Source organism: Anguilla rostrata, chromosome 14 (assembly GCF_018555375.3).
Source record: "Anguilla rostrata isolate EN2019 chromosome 14, ASM1855537v3, whole genome shotgun sequence".
Classification (NCBI taxonomy): Eukaryota; Metazoa; Chordata; class Actinopteri; order Anguilliformes; family Anguillidae; genus Anguilla; species Anguilla rostrata.
Genome location: NC_057946.1, coordinates 16,152,949 through 16,176,000, shown reverse-complemented (window position 1 = coordinate 16,176,000; position 23,052 = coordinate 16,152,949). Strand labels below are relative to the sequence as shown.

The 23,052-nt window shown below is 41.4% G+C and overlaps 1 protein-coding gene across 1 annotated transcript in view; it reads left to right on the top strand.

The window, feature by feature from the left end:
- Nucleotides 1-23,052, top strand: part of lamc3 (laminin, gamma 3) — a 69,966-nt gene that overhangs the window by 44,885 nt on the left and 2,029 nt on the right. The window contains exons 12-27 of the mRNA XM_064307718.1: nucleotides 329-553; nucleotides 10,829-11,017; nucleotides 12,013-12,255; nucleotides 13,449-13,602; nucleotides 14,675-14,817; nucleotides 14,934-15,112; nucleotides 15,991-16,135; nucleotides 16,960-17,180; nucleotides 18,187-18,263; nucleotides 18,360-18,494; nucleotides 19,938-20,130; nucleotides 20,493-20,630; nucleotides 21,065-21,167; nucleotides 21,651-21,853; nucleotides 22,154-22,294; nucleotides 22,617-22,716. Coding sequence (XP_064163788.1) covers nucleotides 329-553; nucleotides 10,829-11,017; nucleotides 12,013-12,255; nucleotides 13,449-13,602; nucleotides 14,675-14,817; nucleotides 14,934-15,112; nucleotides 15,991-16,135; nucleotides 16,960-17,180; nucleotides 18,187-18,263; nucleotides 18,360-18,494; nucleotides 19,938-20,130; nucleotides 20,493-20,630; nucleotides 21,065-21,167; nucleotides 21,651-21,853; nucleotides 22,154-22,294; nucleotides 22,617-22,716 — 2,589 coding nt within the window. The remainder of the gene's footprint in view (nucleotides 1-328; nucleotides 554-10,828; nucleotides 11,018-12,012; nucleotides 12,256-13,448; nucleotides 13,603-14,674; nucleotides 14,818-14,933; nucleotides 15,113-15,990; nucleotides 16,136-16,959; nucleotides 17,181-18,186; nucleotides 18,264-18,359; nucleotides 18,495-19,937; nucleotides 20,131-20,492; nucleotides 20,631-21,064; nucleotides 21,168-21,650; nucleotides 21,854-22,153; nucleotides 22,295-22,616; nucleotides 22,717-23,052) is intronic.

Below are 23,052 nucleotides of genomic sequence, written 5' to 3'. Positions count from 1 at the left end.
AGGACAGGCAAGCACTGCACTGTGACTGGCTTAATGAGGTTCCAGCCTGAGGCTGCCTTCAATGATAATGGCCTGTCGAGCTAATGAGAGGAAGGATCGTACCGAGTCAGAGAGTCGGGGTGTCAAGCCACCCGCGCCCCTGTCCCGCTGCTGTCGCGCCCTTCAGCAGGGTCCTTGAACCCGAATAGCTCCAGTACAAACCCTGGTCTCTGAGTAAGTGACATAAATTAGTAGCACTGGCGCCACAGCGGGTGTCATGTGATGGTGGCACACGTATAAGCGCGTGGGAGCAGCCGAATAAGGAGCGTCCCTTCTCTTCTCTTCTCAGACACCTCGCAGCTGTCGAGAGTCACTTTGGGCTCAGCCGCCCCCTCCCACAGCCCCTACGCCCCCGCTCCCTGGGTGGAGGAGTGCACCTGTCCCCCAGGCCACGTGGGACAGTTCTGTGAGCGCTGCGCCCCAGGGTACAAGAGGGAAGTCCCCAATGGTAGCGCCTTTGTCCGCTGCGTGCCCTGCACCTGCAACCAACATGGAGACTGCCACCCGGAGACAGGTAAGCATTTCCCTGATGTGTTCCTCACAACGTCCCATATCCCATTTCCTCCGTCAGCCCTCCTGCCTGCCAACCTCTTCATCTTCACTACTCTTCCTCTCCAAATTCAGTCGGGGGGGAATTTAGAACTCACCAATTGCAGCATACAAGATTTGTGCTGTAATTCTCGTGAGGCTTTTTTCCTTAAAATAGCACGGTATTTATTGAAAATGATTTTTCTACTAAAAACTGCCGCAAACTTTAAATGTCATTTTAAATATCATAAGCCACTATTAAATGCTTTTTGTGAGGCCTAGGGGCTTATGACTGGGTATACACAGTGAATGTGCAGGTTGTGTGTGACTTCAAAAGAGTCATGACAAAGCATCTAGGATCTATACATAATAATAGGTATTTATTTACTTTCCTGATGAAAGTCAGGATCAATAAAGCTATTAGACAACAGCTTGAATTAAAAACATATATCAGTCAAAAGAATTGTAAAACATCCAAATCCAATTTGGCTTTAAACTCGATAAATGATAAAATGATAAAAATAATTGTTGACATTGCCCACTGCCCATACTTATATCTCCTGTTAGTTATAATGCCTAGTCCCTATATCTCTGCATAATGATATACTTTTGGTTCCTGTGCCCAATGAATCATTATCAACAGGAAATTGGTACAGTCAATTGCTCCAAAGTCACTTTTGGATCAAGTGTCTGTTATGTAAACCGTCATAATCTAGTTACCTGTTGTTGGGAGTTGTCATTCACTTTACGTAAAGTTTGAAAAGATGGCCAGCTGGCAAAAGAGTGCCATGTTTAATGATTTTGTAAAGGGAGGGGGAGAGGGGTGTTATCCACCCCCCACCCCCCCCACCCCCCAATATTACACAACAGGTCAAAAAAGTGAGTAAATTCAGCAGCCTAAACTTCAAGCACTTCTTACTGTTGTTGCAGTTGCACATGTTATTTCAACTGTGCTGCTGTGCATAAGATCTATTAATTAGGCTAATTTAATAAATTAACATTGAAAAAACCCCCTCAGATTTCTTCCCATTTGTTTTCTGTGATTTTCAACAACCAGCCTTACTGACTCAGTAATCTGTAGTATTTTTCTCTTTGAATTCACCAGAAATGATTGTAATGGCAATTTTTCCATTTACTATTACTACACAGGTTGGGGTGAAATCTTACGCAGACCAAATACAATGGATTTTCCAGTTGTTAGCAGTTTAGTTTGTTGTTTATTGAGGTAGCAAGCAGTTGTATAAGATGAACGTACCCGGTTTGTTTCCAGTTCTACTGTTCCAAGCTGTAGCGTGTTGGTTAGTGGTTGATCTGGTGAGAACTGTTTGTGCTAACCCTTCCTGTGCCTTCCATTTCCCATGCTACTATTTCCTGTTACCTTTGCCCTTAAAATACAACCCTGTGCATCTAATCACCGCCACCAAGTGTCCAAACATTATACTGCAAAATATATCTAAACAAAATAATATGACATGCCAACAATAAACATAAATGGCTCCTACAATGATCATTTCATCTGTTCTTCAAAAATTGTAACTCCTCCATAGTTCTTGGGTCTATGAATTTCAACCCCCCAATATTCAAATAAAATTACACTCTTGGTTCCCAGCAACATTTGCATGCCACATGTCAACATCTATCATGTTGACCCACCTAAGCATTGAGGCCAAGGGATCAACAAGCATCCTACTTTGTAGTGAGACCTCGTCAGTGTGACAGCTGTCCAGCTGAAACCACAACAGGTTTAACTGACTAAAATTGCAATGGAAGACATGCTCCCTGTATGCATGGTAGAGGGCAAAGAGTTTCGGGACCTACTGTCATTCGTTGAGCCACAATATACTCCTGCGCGATGTAGCCGCTGCCAGCAGCCTCTCTCCCCAAGTCAGACAATGTTGTGATATGTTGTTAAGGCTGGGTGCTTGTCACAGTAGTAGCAGGTGCCACGAATTGTGTGACTTCCCCCATTTTTTTTTTTCCATTACCACAGTTTCCTCCATTTTTAACGCTCTCTGTGATTTTCTGCAGTTTTGGATGGTAACTGTCAACCTTAACGTATCCTATATGATGTACCGGCCTTCGGCAAAGCACTTTGGGATCATCTCTGTATGATGAAAAGTGCTATATAAATAAAATGTATTACTTATTATTATTATTATTATTATTATTATTATTATTATTATTATTATTAATCATTTCCCACTTCTGCACATGAGAACTACTAAATAATTTCATACATGAATGTTTAAAAAAACAGATTTATTCCGCTTTTCTTTCAGTTTTCCATTATTTTCAACTGCTGTTCCATGACTGGTCCACGACTTCAGCCTATATTTTCCATGACAAACACCCAGCCTTACTGATCAGTAATCTGCAGTGGCCTATTTTCAATTCACCAGAAATAATCCTTCCACAAACTATATATTCAAACTAAAGTTACGGCCTTGAGTGGTGTCCTACAAACGGTAACAAAAAAAAAAAAAAAAAAAAAAAAACGATTAGTCATTTTTAGAGAGCAACTAATTGATGGTCAGAAATGTGTCGTTCACATCCCTAGTTAGGAGTCTGTTTCAATGGACTCACTATGAGATGTTCAGCATTGAGGTAAGAAAAATCTCTGTAGCATTCTATCCATGTTTCCTGTTAGACAACACTGATGGGCGCATGCTAGCAAACTGCCCTGAAATAAATGTACAGCCCACAGAGGACATAAGAAGTGAATGTAATGACTGCATCACAGTACCTCACCTCATATAACGCATTTTCATTCAGGATATGTTGCGCTCTGCAACAAATTTCATTTTGGTAACATATGCATTAAACTTAGTAAATCTGACAATAATTCAGGCAACAAAAAAACTTTTATCTGGTATAACTCGCCAACTAGCAGCTTATAGCATATAGAATGAGATAATTGGTCATTCTGTTCAGGTGTTTATATGTTCAAATGTTATTTTGACTCTTTATTCAGAAATTTTGAACATAGATTTCACACTAGTGCTCCATGTTGCCTATAATGTCCTCCTGAGAACAATTCATTCTGCAGTCATTTGACCCAGGCATTTCTCTTTCACCCAATACACAGCTTTCTGCTTATGCTTTAATGTCTTACTGTTGGGCCACAAGTCATGAGAAATCCCATTAGGTCTGATCAAGTTGATTTGAATTGCATTAATCTACTCTACTGTTTTGGGGTCTCCCTGTTCAAACACCAAATAACATATGTGGCTCATGAGACTGTGGCTCAGATTTGTCTATTTAAGACATGTAAATGCCATTGTGAGTAGTAAATACCTTCACACTCTAATATAATGTGCTTTGCAGTGGTTTTATGGGTACACTCCCTGGAGGTTTTCTCTAGTCTTATGAAAGACTCCTCTGCAGAACTGGGCGGTTCTAAGTGTGACCAGTGTCAGACAGATATTGTCTGTTAAATATTGATGCACATTGTTCATGGTGGAGGAGACATCAGCACTTCTGGCAATATTAAGTGGTTTAATAAGGTAATATGTCTGCAACATCCGCCATAGCCTGTGACTCACAATTTATGAAGGACTTTTACAGAAAGATCCCTGATTCTGCTTTATTTACACCAACTGTCTAGGGACCAAGGGGGAAGGGGTCAGTGGTTCTGTCCTTTTTAATTGCCCTCCTTAATAGGTCTTCAGCTAATTGTTATTAATTTAGGGATAAAATTATCGTGTTATCTGCCTGGCAGTTGGGAATAATTCCAGCTGATTCATTTGGGTTTTTTAGTGGGTTGCCCTGCCTTTCCCTTCCTGCGATTCAGCTGATAAAGATCAGACCACCTTTCAATCTCAGCTTTCGCCTCGTCATTCTGCACAGTTCACTTTCCTGTGCATTTAAGTGCAGATAGAATATCAGCTCTATCACCTGCACGTCTGAGCATTTATTGCATCAAATGGGAGGGGGAAAAGGTGGGGGGAGGGGGGGTGCGCCTGTAGAATTAATGAGAATGGCATGCATTTTCCCAGCATTTATCTCTTCTGTCTGATTTATTTTATTGCAATACCTTCCTCGCTCTCTACCTCTTGTCTCTTAGGGAGGCTAGAATTCTCTCTCTCTCTCTCTCTCTCTCTCTCTCTCTCTCTCTCTCTCTCGTTCTCTCGTTCTGAAATCCATTAAAAGAAAGTGTTCGGTGAAAGGCGGGGCCGTTACATCTTTCGACAGACATGTGATGTCGGCTCACTCTCCACTCCTGGCTCTTTACAAAAATGCTGACACTGATTCAGGGCCTCTCCATTACCTGCAGGGCTGCAGAGAGAAGGTCTGTGATCGCTGCTTACGCTCAAGCAGAGGACAGACATCTGCCTGTGCTCGTAATATCCCCCTTCCTTTAAATGAGGACAGTCCTAAGCTTTCCTTTTATTGTTTGGTAGTAAAATTGTAAAGGTTATTCGCTGGCAATGGTTCAGACTGGGATCAGCAGGAATTTTTTTTTTCACCCAGGCTGTTGACAGTGCACACAGTATGCAGGAGTACAAATGCAGAGAAAAACTAAATAAAGTGAGATCTGAGCCTCTGCAGTTGTCAAAAGAGGAAGGAGAAGAAAGAGAGACTCTCGATCTTTAAGCCTGTCAGACTCCAGAGGCTTCCGCAAAGAGATGGGGCATTTTCGGTAAATCGTTTCAAAGAACATTTCAGATATCACTGTCTTCTACATTATTACCTCAATGCACAGAAACAGCTCTCTGCGTGAAATATTACTGTTGCTGTGCTCATACAATTAAGTCTCAGGACAATAGACAATGCTGGGGAAAATAGAGCTGGTTCACATGTTCTGGTGAACATCCACATTGCTACATACATAAACAACTTGAGCATTCAGTCATAATAAAGGGGAAGGGAAAAAACAAGAGAAAGAGAGAGAGAGAGAGAATTCTAGCTTTCCCAAGAGACCAGAGGTGGGTTCTTTGATTATTTTTTATGCAAACCTTTTAACTTCAAAGGAAATGTAAAGTATTTACTCATTAGGTTCCTCTTTACAGCATTTAGCGTGTCTTGAAGTCTTTCTGCATGAAAAATTAGTGTGATTCTCAGTACTTACAAAAATAGTTGTCACAAAAGGGATTGTTCAACCGCATTGCTAAACTGAAGCCTAATGGAAAATATGTTTTAATTGCATGCAATTACATAATGAATTCTTGGGTACAGCAGAAAGAGGACTGGATTTTATACTGGATACCCAGGCAAGCAGAACAAGGGGTACATCGTAATCATGATTTATTAATGCTTTCCAACTTGTGCCATTTCTATTTGTTGTAGCACAGCACAACAGATTGGAAATGTTAATATTTGCATGTGGAAGAAGCAAATTCGTTTCAGGGAGCAGAGTGCTGCTGGGCTAATGAAGTTTCGCATATGTCCTTCAGACACACGTACAGTTTTTGTTTGTTAATTCAAAGCATGCCATCCATAAAATTAGGAACAGAATGCAAGTCATAAATTGGAGTGGGGGGCAACTGACTTCAGGGTTTGGGAAGTTAAATAAATAAATAAATATGCAAACTCATTTTTAGAGGAGCCAGACAGCACAGGAGGTAAAACTATTAATCGGCAAAGCAAATTGAACACATAATATTCCCTGTAGCATATCCACTCAGTATGTTCCTCTATGGCAGTCTTCCAGTGTAGCTTTCTCCTTCCTTGGCATTTGAGGTTCAGTTTTAGTCTAGGCTTCCAGGTCTTTCCAAAACCATTAGCTGCTCCTTCACCTCCAAAAGCTCCCCAAAAATTTCCCCCCTGCCCAAATTAATATCTGGCTCCTCTCTTCCTTCACCATACACAGTGTTTGCACTCTGAACTGTTCGCCTCAATCCCTGCTTATCTTAGACCAGTACTCAGTGTGTTACACTATCCTCAAACTTGCTGACTGGTGTTCCGGGATCAGAAGGAAGGAAGGAAGCTGTTTGGAATGCAGCTGGTGTCACCTGGTCACCAGGTACATTCAATATTCATGTCTTAGGACTGTGTTTTCACCAAGAGAGGAAGGCTGGGACTGATTTGCTTGTCTATATGAACCAGCAGTGGCAATGCTATTCATTTTTCTAAAATTCTCTGTGGAGTGAGAGCAAAAATGATGTAGCGTTTTTAATAAGGTAAATAAGTCAAGTCTTCATCAACCTGGCAGACAACACCATAGAAGATACTCAGTGTCTCGTAATGTCTTTATTTAAAATTAAAATGACAACTTTATTTAAGATTATGTTAATTTGTTCAATTACTTTTGGGCCCCTAAAATGGAGGAACTATGTGTAAAAAGGGTTGTAATTCCAACACAGATCACCCAATATGGATGCAAATACCCTCCAATTAAAGCTGACGGTCTAAACTGGTGGTTCACTGTTCGTGGAGATCTTCCATCCTGTAGGGTTTCATAATTCATTTCAACCCTAATTTGATGCACCTGATTCTACTCATTTGCAACTCAATAAGATCTTTAGCTGTTGAATGATGTGCGATGTCTTAGGGTTGAAGTGAAAACCTTCCAGACAGCAGATCTTCAGGAACAGGGTTGGGAACCACTGGTCTGAAGTTTAACTTCATAATGATTATTTTATATCAAATCCTATGTGCTGGAATACAGAGCCACAGAAGTTTTCCTGTTCTCCAAATACTTATGGATTGCACTGTTGGAAGAGGTTATATCTATTTTTTGCAAGTGCTTTTCCTCAGCAGAAAGTTCATTGAGATCAGAGAGGGAATTATGTGGTCAGCTTGCTTCGACAGCTCTCTCTCCCTGGGCCGCTCTGTGTGTCCTCATTAAGAGAAGGCCGGCTCATCTTTACAGGCGATAATTTCCCCTTGTATGATCCAGCGCTCCCATTGCCCTCGCTCACGGTGACCAGGGACTCCAAATTCCATCAAATGGAACATTCAGGAGATTACTGGTCTGTATTTTTAAAGACGACTAAATCTGAATCAGTTACCCCTCGCCTTCCCAGCTAACACCCGCCCCAATTAGGCAGCGGTTTTGCTGATGTTATAAAAAGGTTCATCTCTAAGGATGTTTTCCCAGGCAACTGCAGCTAACTGCATGGAGGTGATTTTCCTACTTTTGCCTGTCAATACTAATCACATGCTCTTGCTGTGATGAGTGCAGATTGGTAGGAAACTATAAAATGGCTGTGAATCGACTGCTGTCAGCAGCTGTCAGATCCTCTCTATAAGTGCAAACCACATATCTACGCAAAGAGGGATGGAAAGTTGGTTCTTACAGAATTGTTCAGTGATGAGTATGGCTTGTGAATGTGAAATTTACATCAAGAGAAAAATGTAGGTCCACAGCCATTTTAAGAAATCATTTTAAAGCATCCTAAACTTTACACAAAAATCCTGGAAATTGCACCCTCAAGAAAAGTCAACTAAGCCTCTTTGCACGCCTACCACACCAACAGGCAATTTTTCTTTCTCTGTGTTTTGGAAAAAGAAAAACCGTCACAATCCATTAATAGTGTCCCTCCACTCTGCGCTTGCTGTGAGGTTTTCCTCCTTCTGCACCATTGCCCAGTGCGGTTTTGTCGCTTTGCTTGGTGGCTTTTACATCGCTGGATTAAGAATCCATCAGCAGCCGCACAGACCAACCCCCAACACTCCCCAGAATTGCATGCATGCTGACGTCTCGTGTGTCTGAAAGGGTGTGAAATTTTGCCACGTATTTAAATAGACACAAAACTCCCCTCTACTGTACATAGCTCATGTATTACTGCATGTAGGCAGCTCCACGTGTGTTTTTGTCTGCACAAGAATCTTTATAGAAGAATGCATGACAGCTGTTAAATAAACTCTGAGTCAGAGTCAGACATACCCATCTATACAAACTAGGAGCAGCACATCTGTCACATATTACAGCTCTGTAAAGCAGAGAGGTGAGCAGGGGAAATTAACAGATTTGGATATGGCTGCCTTTAATTTCCTCCTAACCCCACGTGGTCGGAGACTGTGATCTGCTTAGTCTGTTTACATGAAAGTCTCTAATAAACATTATTTATTTACACAAACTGTTGCGCTCACCCCGGACCTCCCAAGATTGGATATTATGTGGGAGGGCTTATGATTCCAATTCTGAGGAATAAATAAACATGAGAGAGAGAGAGAGAGAGAGAGAGAGAGAGAGAGCGAGAGAGAGAGAGAGAGAGAGAGAGAGAGAGAGAATTCTAGCTTTCCCAAGAATATGCTGCTCTGGGCTCAGTGACCCTCATCTCCCTACAAACTGAAAAGCCTCCTGGAACATTTTAAATACCATTTGCATTCTCTGTGAGTCTAATCTCTTTTGTGTAATCGCAGTCTCAAAATGGCCGGTTCTGCGCAGAAAATTCAGTTCCTGTTGTCAGTTATTTCTGTGTACATGCATTGTCTTTGCATGCACAAGGCTTGGGGAGCTGTGGGTCTACAGTGTGTTTATGATAAACGGTTCCTCTTCACAGCACGCTGAAGGCAGCACTGTGTTTTCCCAGTGTGTGCTCCGTGCCTCACATACAAAATCTTGTTCATCGTGTGAACCGTTTAATCTGCAGTCCTCCCTCCTCCCCCACCCCACAAAGCATCTCCGCCCCCCCAGCAGCAGGGTGAAGGGTTGCTCTGGATGGATGGGAGAAATGGGAGGAGGCAGCCCATGCACAGATCAAACGTTAACACAGTAGCTGTGTTAGTGCGTCCAAGATCTCTGTTAATAATTTCTTCTAAAATCAAGCATCACAAGAGCAGAAAAGTTTCATAATTTTTCTAATTATTTTCTGAAACTTGTTTTTTTTCTCAGTCATTCCCTCCCTTTGTGGTTAAGTGGCCTGTATTTGCCATAAACAGTAGTTCTTCTGTAACTTCACATCTTCAACATTTTATCAGTAAAGTTGTGTTTCCGATTGTGTTTCATAAGTTGTAGTCCTGGTTGAGTGATGTAACATAACTGTGTGTAATTCAATAGTTGTTTGAGATGTGCTTATCCTTGTGGTGGGTCATCAATGATAGATTTCTTGTGTATGTTGCTATGGCTACTCGAGGCAAAAGATGCTCAAAGGTGAATTACTTCAAGATTTTATTTCACCGGTTCCATTTGGTTTGTTTTCTGTGAATAGTGAATTCTTCCATATGAGATCATACATTTGAAATCTGTATCAGTGTGTGCTGGTCAAAGAGTTTTTTATTGACCTTACTTCTATTATAAAGGCCCTGCTCTAAGAAATACATTGACTTTACAATGAAATATCTTAATCTTGGAAGTATTGCCATTCAGGAGGTTAATCAACCACCTTGAAATGGCCAAAGGCCCACCTGTAGGTCAAACAGCTGCTGTAGTGGAAAAACAGTGTACTTCAGGAATGGCCGGTTGCAGCCTTTGTGCTGCCCTAGGCGAAATCACAAAAGGTGAAGAAGTAGCGATTGCGGACTGGGTGGATTTTTTATTTTATTTTTTAGTTTATTTTTTCTCTTTGTTTGACAACCCCCCCAGAAAGTTGGAAGGAATGGCACCCTAGGCAACCACCTATATTCGTCATGCCTGGAAATGGCCCTAAACTCAATCTCTCACATTTCTCAGAATTGAATAACATCTGCATCTTTATATGTGTGCTTGTACAATCACTGCAATACAATTCTAAATTCAATTGAATGCAATGCAGTAATTGCAATAATTTCCTTGCGCCTGTGGAGAGACGTATGTAGAACACTGCAGTCTGTGTTGATTTCAATTACACAGCACAGTATGTTGACATGTATTTGCTAATTTGTTTACACTTCACTTATGGAAGGAAATAATCTCTATACCTGGATTAATTTATGCTGAGATTTTATCATTCCTGTCATTATATTTATGTTCTGGGCATCAGAAAATTATGGCCAGGAACACATCGCCATCTGCTGTAAGGAAAGAGAAGCGCAGACTGTGCTCTCTTGATATGTCCAGATAGGGAGGGAACCACAACAGCGTTTTGTTCTTATCAATCAGTCATGTTGATATGTTTCAAATTGCAACAAAGGCTTATGCTGAACCTGTATATATACACCCTAAGGGAAGAGCATATTTCAAAAGATGCTGAGCATGAAAACTCATCTGCTTTTGTACGCAGAAACCTCATACAGATTTGTGAGGGTGTCATTTTCACCATTGGATAGCAGCAATGCCCTGTTTGTGTTTGTTGTCATGGAGAATGTGTTCTTCATCTCACTACTGTAACAGCATGTAGCTCGTCCTATTTGAAAACCCAATTTGAAGTCAGAAGCTCCTGTGTCCTCACTCCCTCAGGTGTTTGTCAGTGCACAGACTTCACCACAGGACCTGCCTGTGAGCTCTGCATGGATGGTTACTATGGAAATGCTTTGATGGGCAGCTCAGGCAACTGCCAACCCTGTCCCTGCCCAGAACAGACCAGCTGTGCCCAGGTTCCAGAGTCTGGGGAGGTGGTCTGTACCAATTGCCCTCCTGGTCGAAGGGGTGAGTAAGCTTTTCTATGAATTTTGAACACATCTGGCACATTCATTATGCAGCTTCACATAGTCAAATTAATGATGATAACAAATAATTCTGTGATCAATCAGACCAATCAGTCATATTTTAGTCTTTAACAGCCCTCCTTTTATTTCCTCAGTTTGGCCTGAAGTTACAGTAACATGGATAGCCATGGGCTTGAATGTGTCTATACATTTATTTATAAAAATGTAGTTATGACTGTCATTATTGTATTGTATAAAAGGAAAATTTCCCCTAAAAAAAGATATTTTCATGATTTGTGGATGATGATACTAACTTCACAATACAATACACAGTAACTGCAAACCTACCAACCTCTAGCAAGTATGATGTTTGAGAAGACCAATAGATTTTGGACCAGTGATTATCTTGACCATGATTGTGCTTATCTGCTTGATTCATTTTCAGATATTGAATTACATTTGAAATACAGATTATCATAAACAAAAAATATGTTTCTTGTACTGAACTCATTGAGATAAGAATATTATTACTGCAAGAGCCTATCTTTGGTATTGTTCTTTTTCTTTTTCTTTCTTTGTGGGCCTATTTTTAAATCTCTTGCAAGACATTTTGTAGGTATAGGTGATAAAGATGGTTGCCTAGGGCACCAGATAAAGCCCTCTCCCATAAGTTTGATAGCTTGTTCTAGTTACCTAGGCCATGGCTAACTAGCTGTACCTAGTTTAAACTTTCAAAGAGATACATATTATGCTACAACACCAAATTGGAAGACCAGTTTTACCAAGCACTACAGAAATTGAAAAAATCACAAAACAAATTGATGTAGAGTTTGCGAAAATGAATCAAAATTTATCTGGTAATAAAATATGCATGAAACTGAATGGGGTGAATTTTTCCTTTTAGGAATTCATTATTGTACATTTAATTTTTTTTTTTTTTTTTTTTTTGCTAAGCATATTTATGGTTTTGCCCATTCTTTTCATGTGCTCTCACAGGTACAAGGTGTGAAATTTGTGATGATGGTTTCTATGGAGACCCCATGGGAAAATCTGGTGTACCAAGGCCCTGCACTCCCTGCAATTGTCACGGCAACGTTGACCCAAATGCAGTGGGCGTGTGTGACCACTTGACAGGCCGCTGCCTTAAGTGCTTACACCATACAGAGGGTGACCATTGCCAGCGCTGCCAACAGGGTTACTATGGAAACGCACTGGACCAGAACACCAACAAGTGTGAACGTGGGTGTCTGAGGGGGTGAAAGCCATTTCACAGGGAGCACATTAAATACAAGCAAAATATAACAGAATAAAAATATGATATGTTTAAAAGGGATGCCCTCAAGCTATCTTAATGTTTACAGAGTGGGTGAGAGGGGATCAAAAAGGTTTATTATCATTTTAAGAGTTCAGTCAGCAACTCCATGGGGATTTGAGAAGAATCGAAGCAGCAGAGCACATTTTGTTTTGAATGAGCTTTTTCAAAAAATCTAAGCTGAAATAGGACCAAATTACCACTGAAGCCAAATTGCCATACAAGTGGATTTCCTGTAGAGCAGCCTATTATCTTCCATTAAGTGTACTAACAAGGAGGGGGAAATAATATATATATATATATGTGCCATTTTGTTATCTTGTGAAAGATGCTTGAGCACTTAACTTGATTTGGCCTGCTGAATGGTATTGTCACAATGATGTAAGGGACGGTTCATCTCCTGTCTCTTCTGGGCAGAGATGTGAAACAGTGGCAAAGGAGACACCCTTCATCCCTCAGAACGGCAGAGATGTTGAAGGGAGCCTCAGACAAGCTCAATTTATAACACAGAGAGCAGCAGAAATAACAAGATTCTGAGGGAAACGCACTCTGTCCCAAGCCTGCTTCTTCTTCTGTCTTTGAGAGAGCTACAGACAGAGTTGAAACGTGAATGGTCTGACAAGGGGTGTGCTGTCCTTACCAAGGAGCCTTTTAAGCCTGCAGGGGGAAGAGGCAGTTTAGCTACTGATTTTTGTGCTGAGCCCTAGATTCATCTGAGCGGGACACAGCCGCTCTACCCTTGAGCATTGTCCTCAATTTGGATTGTCTGGAAAAAATATAAAGAAAATAATGTTGCTAGCTGACCATGATCATGGTAATGAACCACCATTGGCTTTGTCAAGGTAGAGTGGACTCTGGCAGGCTAGGGATTATTGTGTCACCACTACATAAGTGGCAGTGGTGCCACCGCCTCCCCCCGCTGCTCCCCAGTCAGCATTTCTCTCCTACAGTACACTCTGTGTGGCTTTTAATATGAATTGTAGGGTGCAGTCAGTGGCCAAATGAAGCATGGTCAATAGGAAATTCCAAAACAAATAACAAAATGGGTTCTAGATGAGGAACTGTTACAAACAAATCTGTACTGTATCTGACATTACTCCAAATTGATTGTGATTCCTAGCTTGCAGGTGTAACCCAGCAGGAGTTGTTGGATCGTTAGAAGACTGTCATCCTCAAACGGGTCAGTGTTTATGCCTGGGTCATGTGACCGGGCGAGACTGCGGCCACTGTGCGACTGGTTACTTCAATCTGAGGCCCGGGCTGGGATGTGAGAAGTGAGTGTGTGGAGGTGGTCCTGTGCTCCGAGCCATGCACTAAGGCTTCTGCTGAGAACTTGGGCTGAACTGCAGTGCTCACTTTCCTATTTCCTCCGGTATGACCACACATGTATACTGTACAAATCATTGCCCTAAATGAGAAGGTCAAGGCAGGTGGAATTTATTGGCTTGGATCCTTCATTCATTCAGCCCATAGTCATTCAGTCATGAAGGACGACATTCTTTTTAAGAAACCAAAAGTTTTCTGCACTTCATTTATCAGGCTGGTCAATTGATAACTGTTCTGAACATGATGACGTTGGCTGGTGAGCAGAGAGTTTCAGCACTAAATCAGCAGTAGTATTGATCGGCTGGCCAGATTCAGAAACATGGGTTTGGAAATCAGTGTAGTACACCTACACTTAATAACACACTACGCTGTAATAACAGCACCCCACTTTGATGTCTCATCAGAAAACCAGGACCTCCTGGAGCTGTGTCTTCCTTGACTGCTCTGGGGCAGGGGGGTTACTTTAGAGATTGGGCTTGAATAGATCTCAGACCACAGCGGAATGATAATTAAACAATGCACCGGAGAAATATTTATGTAAACCATGATATTACCGCTAAAAGTACTAAATAGTCAATCTTCATTTCACATCAAAAATGAGAATTCAGAGCCATGAACTGATGAATTTGTAAATGTGCAGGTTGTACTAAGTGGTTGATAATTACCCATTTGCAAAAGTGTTAAGTGCTACACTTAAAAAATGCCTCATAATTTCAGACATTTCTTAATAACAGCCGTGTACACTATTTTTTATCAGAATGTTATATGTTTTTCTTAAAAGACATAAAATATAAGTATGAATAAGTACTTTTATTGTTAAGCCCATTATCAGTGTTCGACTGCTAAAGAATATATATATATCCCTGATTGGCTCAATGCAGACACATAAGCAGCAGACACATACGCAGCCATGGTTCTGTTCCTGGGTCCATTTCATTCCTGGGTCATAAAAGCTTGTCAAAGTAACTGCAGTTTCTTAATTACATGCCTGCAGTGCCTCTTTCTGCTGTTTTTCTTCAGATGTAACTGTAATCCCATTGGGTCTTCCTCCCCTGCTTGTCACCCAATCACGGGGCAGTGTGTGTGTCGCCCAGGAGTGGAGGGGCTTGTGTGTGATTCCTGTCGAAAAGGTTTCTTTGGTTTCTCTTCCTGGGGATGCAGAGGTATGTGACCCCAACAGGCACAAAACCTTGTCACATAAAACTGACCCACATGCTATTGACATCATATTTACATCTGTATCTAAGAGTGCTGTCCTCTTGTTCTCTGCACAATGCAGCATGTAACTGTGACCCTATGGGCTCCATCACCATGCAGTGCCACAGCAATGGGACATGCTCCTGCCGGGAGGGGTTTGTGGGGAACAAGTGTGACAAATGTGAGCTCAACTACTTCAAAAACAGAGCCACACATCAGTGTGAAGAATGTCCCATTTGCTACAGCCTTGTGAGGGATCAGGTGTGTATACGCACGCACACACACACACACCGAGAACACAGCTAGACTTAGGTGTTCACTACATGTATATTGCAACACTTTGGTGGTGGTTGACGTAGCTTTGTCTTTTCTAAAGCATGTTGATATCCCAAAATGCGCTGTATTATAATGCCCACAAAAATAAAAACCAGATGGTACCTTCCTTTGGTTCTTCTGTCATGTGCCCTTTCTTGTTCAATTTGGTGCCACAATGTGTTTGCTATGGGCGTTCTTTTTAAACCACACTCTCTCATTAACATTCATAATGAGCTTCAACAAGAGACTTTAAATGTTAAGAATATAGAGCTTACCATCTACTTACTGCTTAGAATATCTGCAAAAGGTAATTTCCTGGACCTTTAAGATACCGTCTTGAACAAAGTGCAGGGGAAGGGTCATACGCCAGTGTTTCTCTGTAATGTAGAAACACTCATTTACCTCTCTGCTCACCACCTAAAAAACAATTGAACATCCTCACCCAGGGGTTCTGATGCTCCTGCGCAGCAGTGCTGCAGTAGCTCTGTTTGCAAGATCAGCACCTCTTGTCTTGATTAATTTATAATTACCTGGACAGCACATTTTTTTCTAGCTTGCTGTGATAAATAATGAAGAGAAGCAGGGCCTGTTGAGTTGAGGCAAAATATATCTAATTTGTATTCTCCCACTAATGTCAGATGTACAAATCATTGCTAACAGCAAGTTCCACCTGAAGAGTCAGTTTTAATGACAGCCAAATTGCGATGCCCAACATTGGAATTTACAGCTTGCACGCTGGTCAGAGATTTTACGTGAGACGAACACTTGACGAATGCTTGCAAAGTCTGACACTTTAACATGGGTTGCGTGTGGCTGCATTTCAGGCAGAGAAGCTACGGGTGAGGCTGCAGAGTCTGGAGAAACTGGTGGAGCACTACAGCTGCAGGGGCCGGCAGGGCCTACAGCACCAGGCTCTGCAGGGGGAGGACACCCTTCCCAATGCGCTTGAGGACTTCCTGGCTATTCAAGGTGACACAGTACCTCCAGCACAATGTGGGAGTGCTGTCAATCTAACCTATACTCTGTGAGCTTCTCAGTTCCATATGTATTTTAGGTATACTGATATGAAGCATACCATCTGCATGCAGAGCTTCAGTCTCAGCGCTCTGATGAAAATACTGAGTTTGCCCCAACTGCCATCTTAGCTCAATGAAAGGAAAGGTATTATATCTTCAATACCAGGATTAGACACTCTGGTATACCACAAAATCTCCTGAAGCCCTGAATAAAAAAGTACTATTTTGTAATCTACTGTAAAAATCCTATTGTAACCGAAACGTGACATCAACCATTTCTGTAATCCCAATATCTCAAATAAGTACGTCTCTGGCGTGCAGTACAGCGTTGCTATTTGCAGCATCCCTGCAGTATTTTAGCTGTCGTGTGCGATCGTCACGCACTTGAGGGGATAACTTATGCTCCATGAGAGCAGTGAGCCATGTAGCGCACAACACTGGAAAGAAAAGGATGTACTGATATTAATCGGTTGTGACATGCCATCCAGCCCGTTAATGCAAATTGCATGAGAATTGCCTTTGAGATTTGGGATATGTCATATCATCACGGCACAGCAGTGTGGAGAGCTGGCTCAGGACTGGGACGCTTAAACAGGGCTTTATAGGCCTTGGTCCCTGGTGGGATTTTTTTTAGACTCCACACTTGGATAAAGTGTTTTGACTTAATTGCTCCAAGCAAAACTGCTGTTTTATAAATGGATAATCCACGAGACACCCTTGCAGCGGCGTGAGCTGACCAAATAAATGAAATGTTAATCTCTTTCATTTGTTTTGCAGAGGCCCGGGAGGCCTTTGTCAGCCAGTTTACGCAGCTGGAGACATCTGCGCAGACATTGGCGATCCAACTGGGCGGCATCGCCAAGGCGATGAACTGCAGCAGTGAGGAGAATGAGGAGCAGGGGCACATGAGGGTGTGCGGGGCTCTGACACGCCCTGCAGCCTCAGCCAGCGCCGCCCAAGCACAGCTGAGAAAGGCGGTTCACACACTGGGTAACATGGTAGGACACAGGCATTAAAGTCAATATGGCCAATGTGGGCTCCTGCATGCCTTACCAGAATTTAAATCAGGAAAATGTCATTTCTGACTGATAATGCTTCAGTGGTAATGCATTAATCCAATAACATATTCTTTTACATCAGTTAAGAATTTAAGAAGCAGTATGTGCTCTATTTTCTGTGTGTGTGTGTGTGTCTATATATCATATATTTTATATTCACTGTTGGAGCTGTTATAGTCATGATGTTGACTCTGGGGAATTGGAATTGCTAATAGATATTGCTTCCATATTAGTTGATTTCATTGAAATGAGTGTCTTGTTTGGCTGAAATTCTATTTGTCCTCAACCTGTTTGACTGCAGGCCTGGGGCAGTGGAATGCAATTCCTCGGTAACAAGCAGAACATGGGCTGAAATGAAAAGAAAAGTGTGCATATTAGATATCTTGATTCAATTTCCTTTTTTATTAAGGAAAAATGATATTTTTCAAATTAAATTTTACTCCAGGGACAGGCAATATTTATCTAGCCATACAAAATGAACTGCATTAAAAAATGGTTTCCTAACAACCACGGTGAATATGTTAACACATGCAATGAGAGAGTATATGACAGAAGCATGCATTTCAGTTTTACCAGTTTTATCAGTTTTTATTTTGGCCACATTGGTCAGATTTAACAACTTCCCAAATCAAAAGTGTCAATAGAATGTATGTTCTATTTTCCACCTAAGAATATAAACAATCAATTCAGTTAATTATCTCTGTGAAAACAGTCTAGTTTATTTTTGCAGCTGTGAAAGTGTTATAAAAATGATACACAAAGGGGAATTGCATCTTACCAGCACCAAAATTTGACAGCACGGAACATATTCTTCAAAAGAAAATTAACATTAGTGCTCCAAAAAAACTTTTCTTTTGTCACATTTTCCAAGCTTAACATTATTTCTAAACCTGCACTTTGATTCATAATACTTGCCAACAAATGTGTATCAATATTTGTTTACAAGGTAATTCCTTTTGAAGTCCCGACGAAGCCAAACCAATGGAATATGCTGGTGAATGAATCCCAGGTCCTGGGAAAAAGGTAGGCATATCATCATACTTGGCAGAATATTTCCTAGTCGAAGTTGTTTAATGATTCTACTCCTCTAATCGACATTTTTCTCGTTCTACCCGTTAGTCACAAAGAAGCAGCTAGTCACATTGAATCAATAGCCGAGAAGGCTTTGATGGCGTCAAACCAGACCTTCTCGCTTTTGATGGCCCTTCTAGAGGATAATTCCACTGAGGTGCACATTAGGAGCCTAACAGAGCAGTAAGTACAAAAAACAGCTCATCCACTGAAGAGCCACTTTAATGCACAGAGAGAAATCGATGCCTGAGAGGCTGCTGTTGTGCCTCACAAATGTGATAACAATATTGAAGCTGCAGTTTTTCATGCACCAATGACTCTGTTGGTCCTGAGCCACGGTGCACACAGTAGCATGTACAAGGTATGACCTAATACACATTTTAATACATGTTTTCTTATTCTAATCTTCACCTGCACTTTTCTGCCCATGTCTTTTAAAGGATTTTTATGTCATTTAATTTGCATTGCATAGACCAATTGGTTTTTTCACCCTCTGGTGATTCAATTCTCCATACATTGATCTGAAAGCAATATTTACCAATAGGGGACAGTGACCACTATGAGCCTATTAGTTTCGGGTGATGTATCTGTATATTATGCCAGGAGATTGCTTGGATTGTATGTTTGTGTGAAGCAAATTGTCAACAGTGCAAAAAAGGACTGCTGTCAATATTCAGAGCTGCAAGCAAAGACATTTTGTTTTGCATTTCACATGAAGGAGATTTTTCTCGAACTAGTTTCCACTGCCCTGGTTTTATTGGATCCATTTTTCTGGGGCACTGAAGCTGCACTCTGTCTGAGGTTTGAGCCAGGCAGTGTTCATATTGTTGCATGTCACTTGTTCAAGTAGTCGGTTTCTTGGTTTCTGAATAAATGCTGGGGAACGTACCCAATTTGGCAGTGGGATGGGAAAGGTAAAGCAATTTCAATCGCCTGGTTATGAAACAGATCTCTGAAATATTCTGCAGTACTGTTCATGCAATTAAACTGATGAAAATTTAGAGTGATGCCTGCTCTACTGTGTGTCTGAGAGCCCGTGTTCCTGCTTGCGTTCATGTTTGCGTGCAGGCATATATTGATCGCCCCGTGCATTTGTGCATGTCTGTCTGACAAAGCATAGGATGAAAGTACTTCTCATTATAACATTAAGTCGGCTGAATTCGTCCCTTCATAATTCCATTTTCATGCTGTTGTAAGAGAGGAGGAAGGATGCTCAGTAATGCACCTCGTCACCATCTGAGTGCACCACACACAATATATTCTCTTGACTTTGGTGTTCTCTGTCGAGTTTTGTTTCTCTATAGTACCTTTAGAAAGTCTTTCTGCTTAAAGCCAGCCTTGATTTTGAAATATATAGACAAAAAAATGTATGCAAGTCAGATATAGTGCTCAAAAGAACATTGCATTAAAATTATGAATTTGGACTGGTATTAGCCTTCTACCATTATCTTTATTCCACAGCCATGATAGTATGATCCTGTACAAAAGCACTACTACAATAACTACTAACATGATAAATATGCAGATCACATCATTGTGGTAAATGCTCACAGTGATATTAAGGGATATCAATGGCCATGTCTCTTAAAAACATACAAATTGCTTTCTCAATTCCCTCTTCCCCAGGCTCCTGGAAATGCATCAAGCTAAAGAGAACCTGACAGCACAGGCAAATGAGACACTGTCAGAGGCCAAGGGGGTGTTCAGATCCATTCAACAAGATTCTGCCCAGATTGCTGGTGCCTTGGTCAATTTCACCTACTCTGTGCAGCAAGGGACAAATGATTCCCAACTCACCTTGGTCCAGGAACAAACAGAGGTATGTAGGTTAAAACCTTGGCTTATGTTGCTGAAGGTACAAGACAACAGCTAAACAATGGTTACATTTGCACAACCTAACAATAATGGCAATTTCACCATTTTAGTGGATATGTGCCATCAGAATTGACAGATTGAAAAGGGAAAGGGAGGATATTATGAGAGAGAAAGGATAGAGACACAAGGAGGAAAAAAAGTTATCCTCCAGTAACACTTCAATTATTCTGATTTTGAAAGGTGTCTATTTGACACACATCTGATTCAGCTGTTCAAATCAGCTAAAAATGTATAAGCACAATATAGATCTGGTATAGGTGTCTGATGGGAATAAGTCTTGTACAGCTACGGTCGATTCTTTCTCAGGACCTGATCAACAGAACTGGGGAGTTAAACCTGCAGGCCCAATCCAAAGAGGAGCTGGTCCTCAAGATCGAAGAGGAGCTGGCAGCTCACATCGAGAGCATGCAGAAGCACACGGAAACTATCCAGAAGTTCGACCAGGTAAAACAAATCCCACCTGTCCCGTTCCTATGATTTTACACCAAGGCCGTCTGGCAGCCACGCTTGCATATGATTCTGGTGGCTTTCTGTGGAAGGAGCTGCAGCTGACAGCCACGATGACATCCGCTGGTACGTGAAGCATGCATTCTACTTTCCCTAGCTGCACGGCTGGTGCCCGTGTCAGCGCTGGAGAGATGATCTCTTGATGTGTAATCAAAGGACCATTCAAAGGTGTAGCCGAGTGTGAGCGTAATCAAAGGCCATTCTCGTCAATCCAAATCACCCGTGTCAGGCCTCCTGTTATGCAGCAGCGTGTTACTACCGGAGTCAGACGCGGGAGTTGTGCTGAGGGAAGAGGCCACGTGGTTTCAGGCTCTGCTGTAGCGCCGTGTCTGTTATTATTCACCCGTCTTCTCTCCCACGCCCACGCTAAGCTGTCAGCGCGGATCCTGGAGACCAAGGCTGCCGCTCTTTCTTCCGTGGTGAAGGGGAAAGAGGTTGAATCTGAATCCTCAGCGCTAATGAAAGAACTCGAAGGTGCTTGCTTGCGCTGCCCACAAAGCACACAATGCTTTTGTTTGCAGGCCTGGGTGGCTGCAACTTTCTTGTCCTGTAGCAATACCAGACACTCAAGGGCATGGCTGTTTTCTTTGTATCTTTTGTCAGTTTCTGTTTTACTTTGAGCCACATGTACAGTCTTGACACTGAAAATTATTTTACATCAGGAACATTTCAAGGAAATCCATGAATCAGTATGACAGAATAGAACAGGAAATTCATGACATTGCCATGTCACAATGGCAAACAACAAACATTAAGCTTGTTATTTTATTTTTTACCAGACATCAACTGTATGAGGTTCAAACTGAAATCATTTGATATAAATTTACATATTAAGGTGGTAGTGATAATTCACAGCACTTTCTTTTGAAACAATGAATTTTCTGTACCTTTACCACAGACTGATTGCTTGATAGGCCTTTATTGTCAAAACCCTGATGGATTTTACCGCTTTTGCAGACATGAAGAAAGAGTGGCCTCGAACGCAGGCCCAGACAAAAGCTGCCGTGAAGAAGGAGAGAATGGTGGAGGAGAATATTCTGGGAGATGCCAGGAAAAAGGCAAAGCAGGCAGAAAGGATTGTGAAACTCGCACTGGAGAATTCCACCCTATCCAACAGCACAGCCTCCCAAGCAAAGAGCCTCTCAGATACTGTCGCCAGTGTGAGTCAGAGGGTTAAGCTTGCTCCTGAAAAGCCTCTCTGAAAGTGACAGCAAGATGAAAAATAAAACCTGCAAATGTCAAATGAACAATGGAAATATTTCATATATACAGGGATAGGGTGTTCTGCTCATCAGCTATTAATCTCAGTGAACATACTGCTTTAAGAATATTATGCTTGCTAGTCTTGAGATTTAGAGCTCAGTTTTACACACAAACAATGCTTTACTATGGCATCCAAACAAATGACCCGGTCTGATTCTGTTATTGAAACAAATGGGTTTTCTTTTCTCGGGGTACAGGAAGCAAAGGATACTTGCTCCCAGGCAAAATCAACCAAGAGAGCAGCTGCGCAGCTGAGCTCCTCAGTGGACGCAGTTCTGCAGCAACTGGAATACCAGGAGCGCAGAACTGCAGAGGTGCAGATGGATGGCACTAATGAGGTAATGGCAGGGTCAAAATCCTAGACATCACACTGGCAAATGAGGAGTAAAAAAAAGCAGATCTTTTCATATACCTCTTTTGGGAGATTCTGAAGTACAATTTTAATTTATTTAGAGGCCTCTGAAAATATTAAGGGGAAACATATTTGTTCTGTATTACATTTGCTTTTCATATATAATGCAAAACAAGTACTGTCAGATTTAATGTATTCATATAATTTAGGCCATGTTGGTCGTTGGAGTGAAATTACACTACCCTCATTCTGCCAGACTATAATTGAAGGCTTGTATTGTGACATGTTTCATCTGATTGCAATTTCAGACTGAAGATACAGTGGGTGGCATGAGAGAGAGCATTGAAGCTGCAAAACTCAAACTGGAGAACTATTCCATGACACTCACAGAACTGCTTAGTAAAATTGGTATGAGAAAATTCTCTTCCTTGACAGTCACAAACATTTTCAAGCTAATTCCTCGGGTTTCTCAATAGTTGTGTATTATGAGTTTCCCTCACTATTCACAGGCATTATTTTTGAGTCCAGTGAGATAAAGGGTATAAAATCACTATGTGTTTTTCTTTTCAGTTTTTTTGTTATGTTCAAGGCAGCAAATCTTTCCATGACAGAAAAGCTATTTCTCTGCAAATCCTTTAATCTTCTGGTGTTTCTTTCTGTTTGGAACATTCAAAATTGTACAAACCCACAACATTATGTAAGATAAAAGGAGGCTAAATAAAAGGGAGTCGTTTATGTACTTTT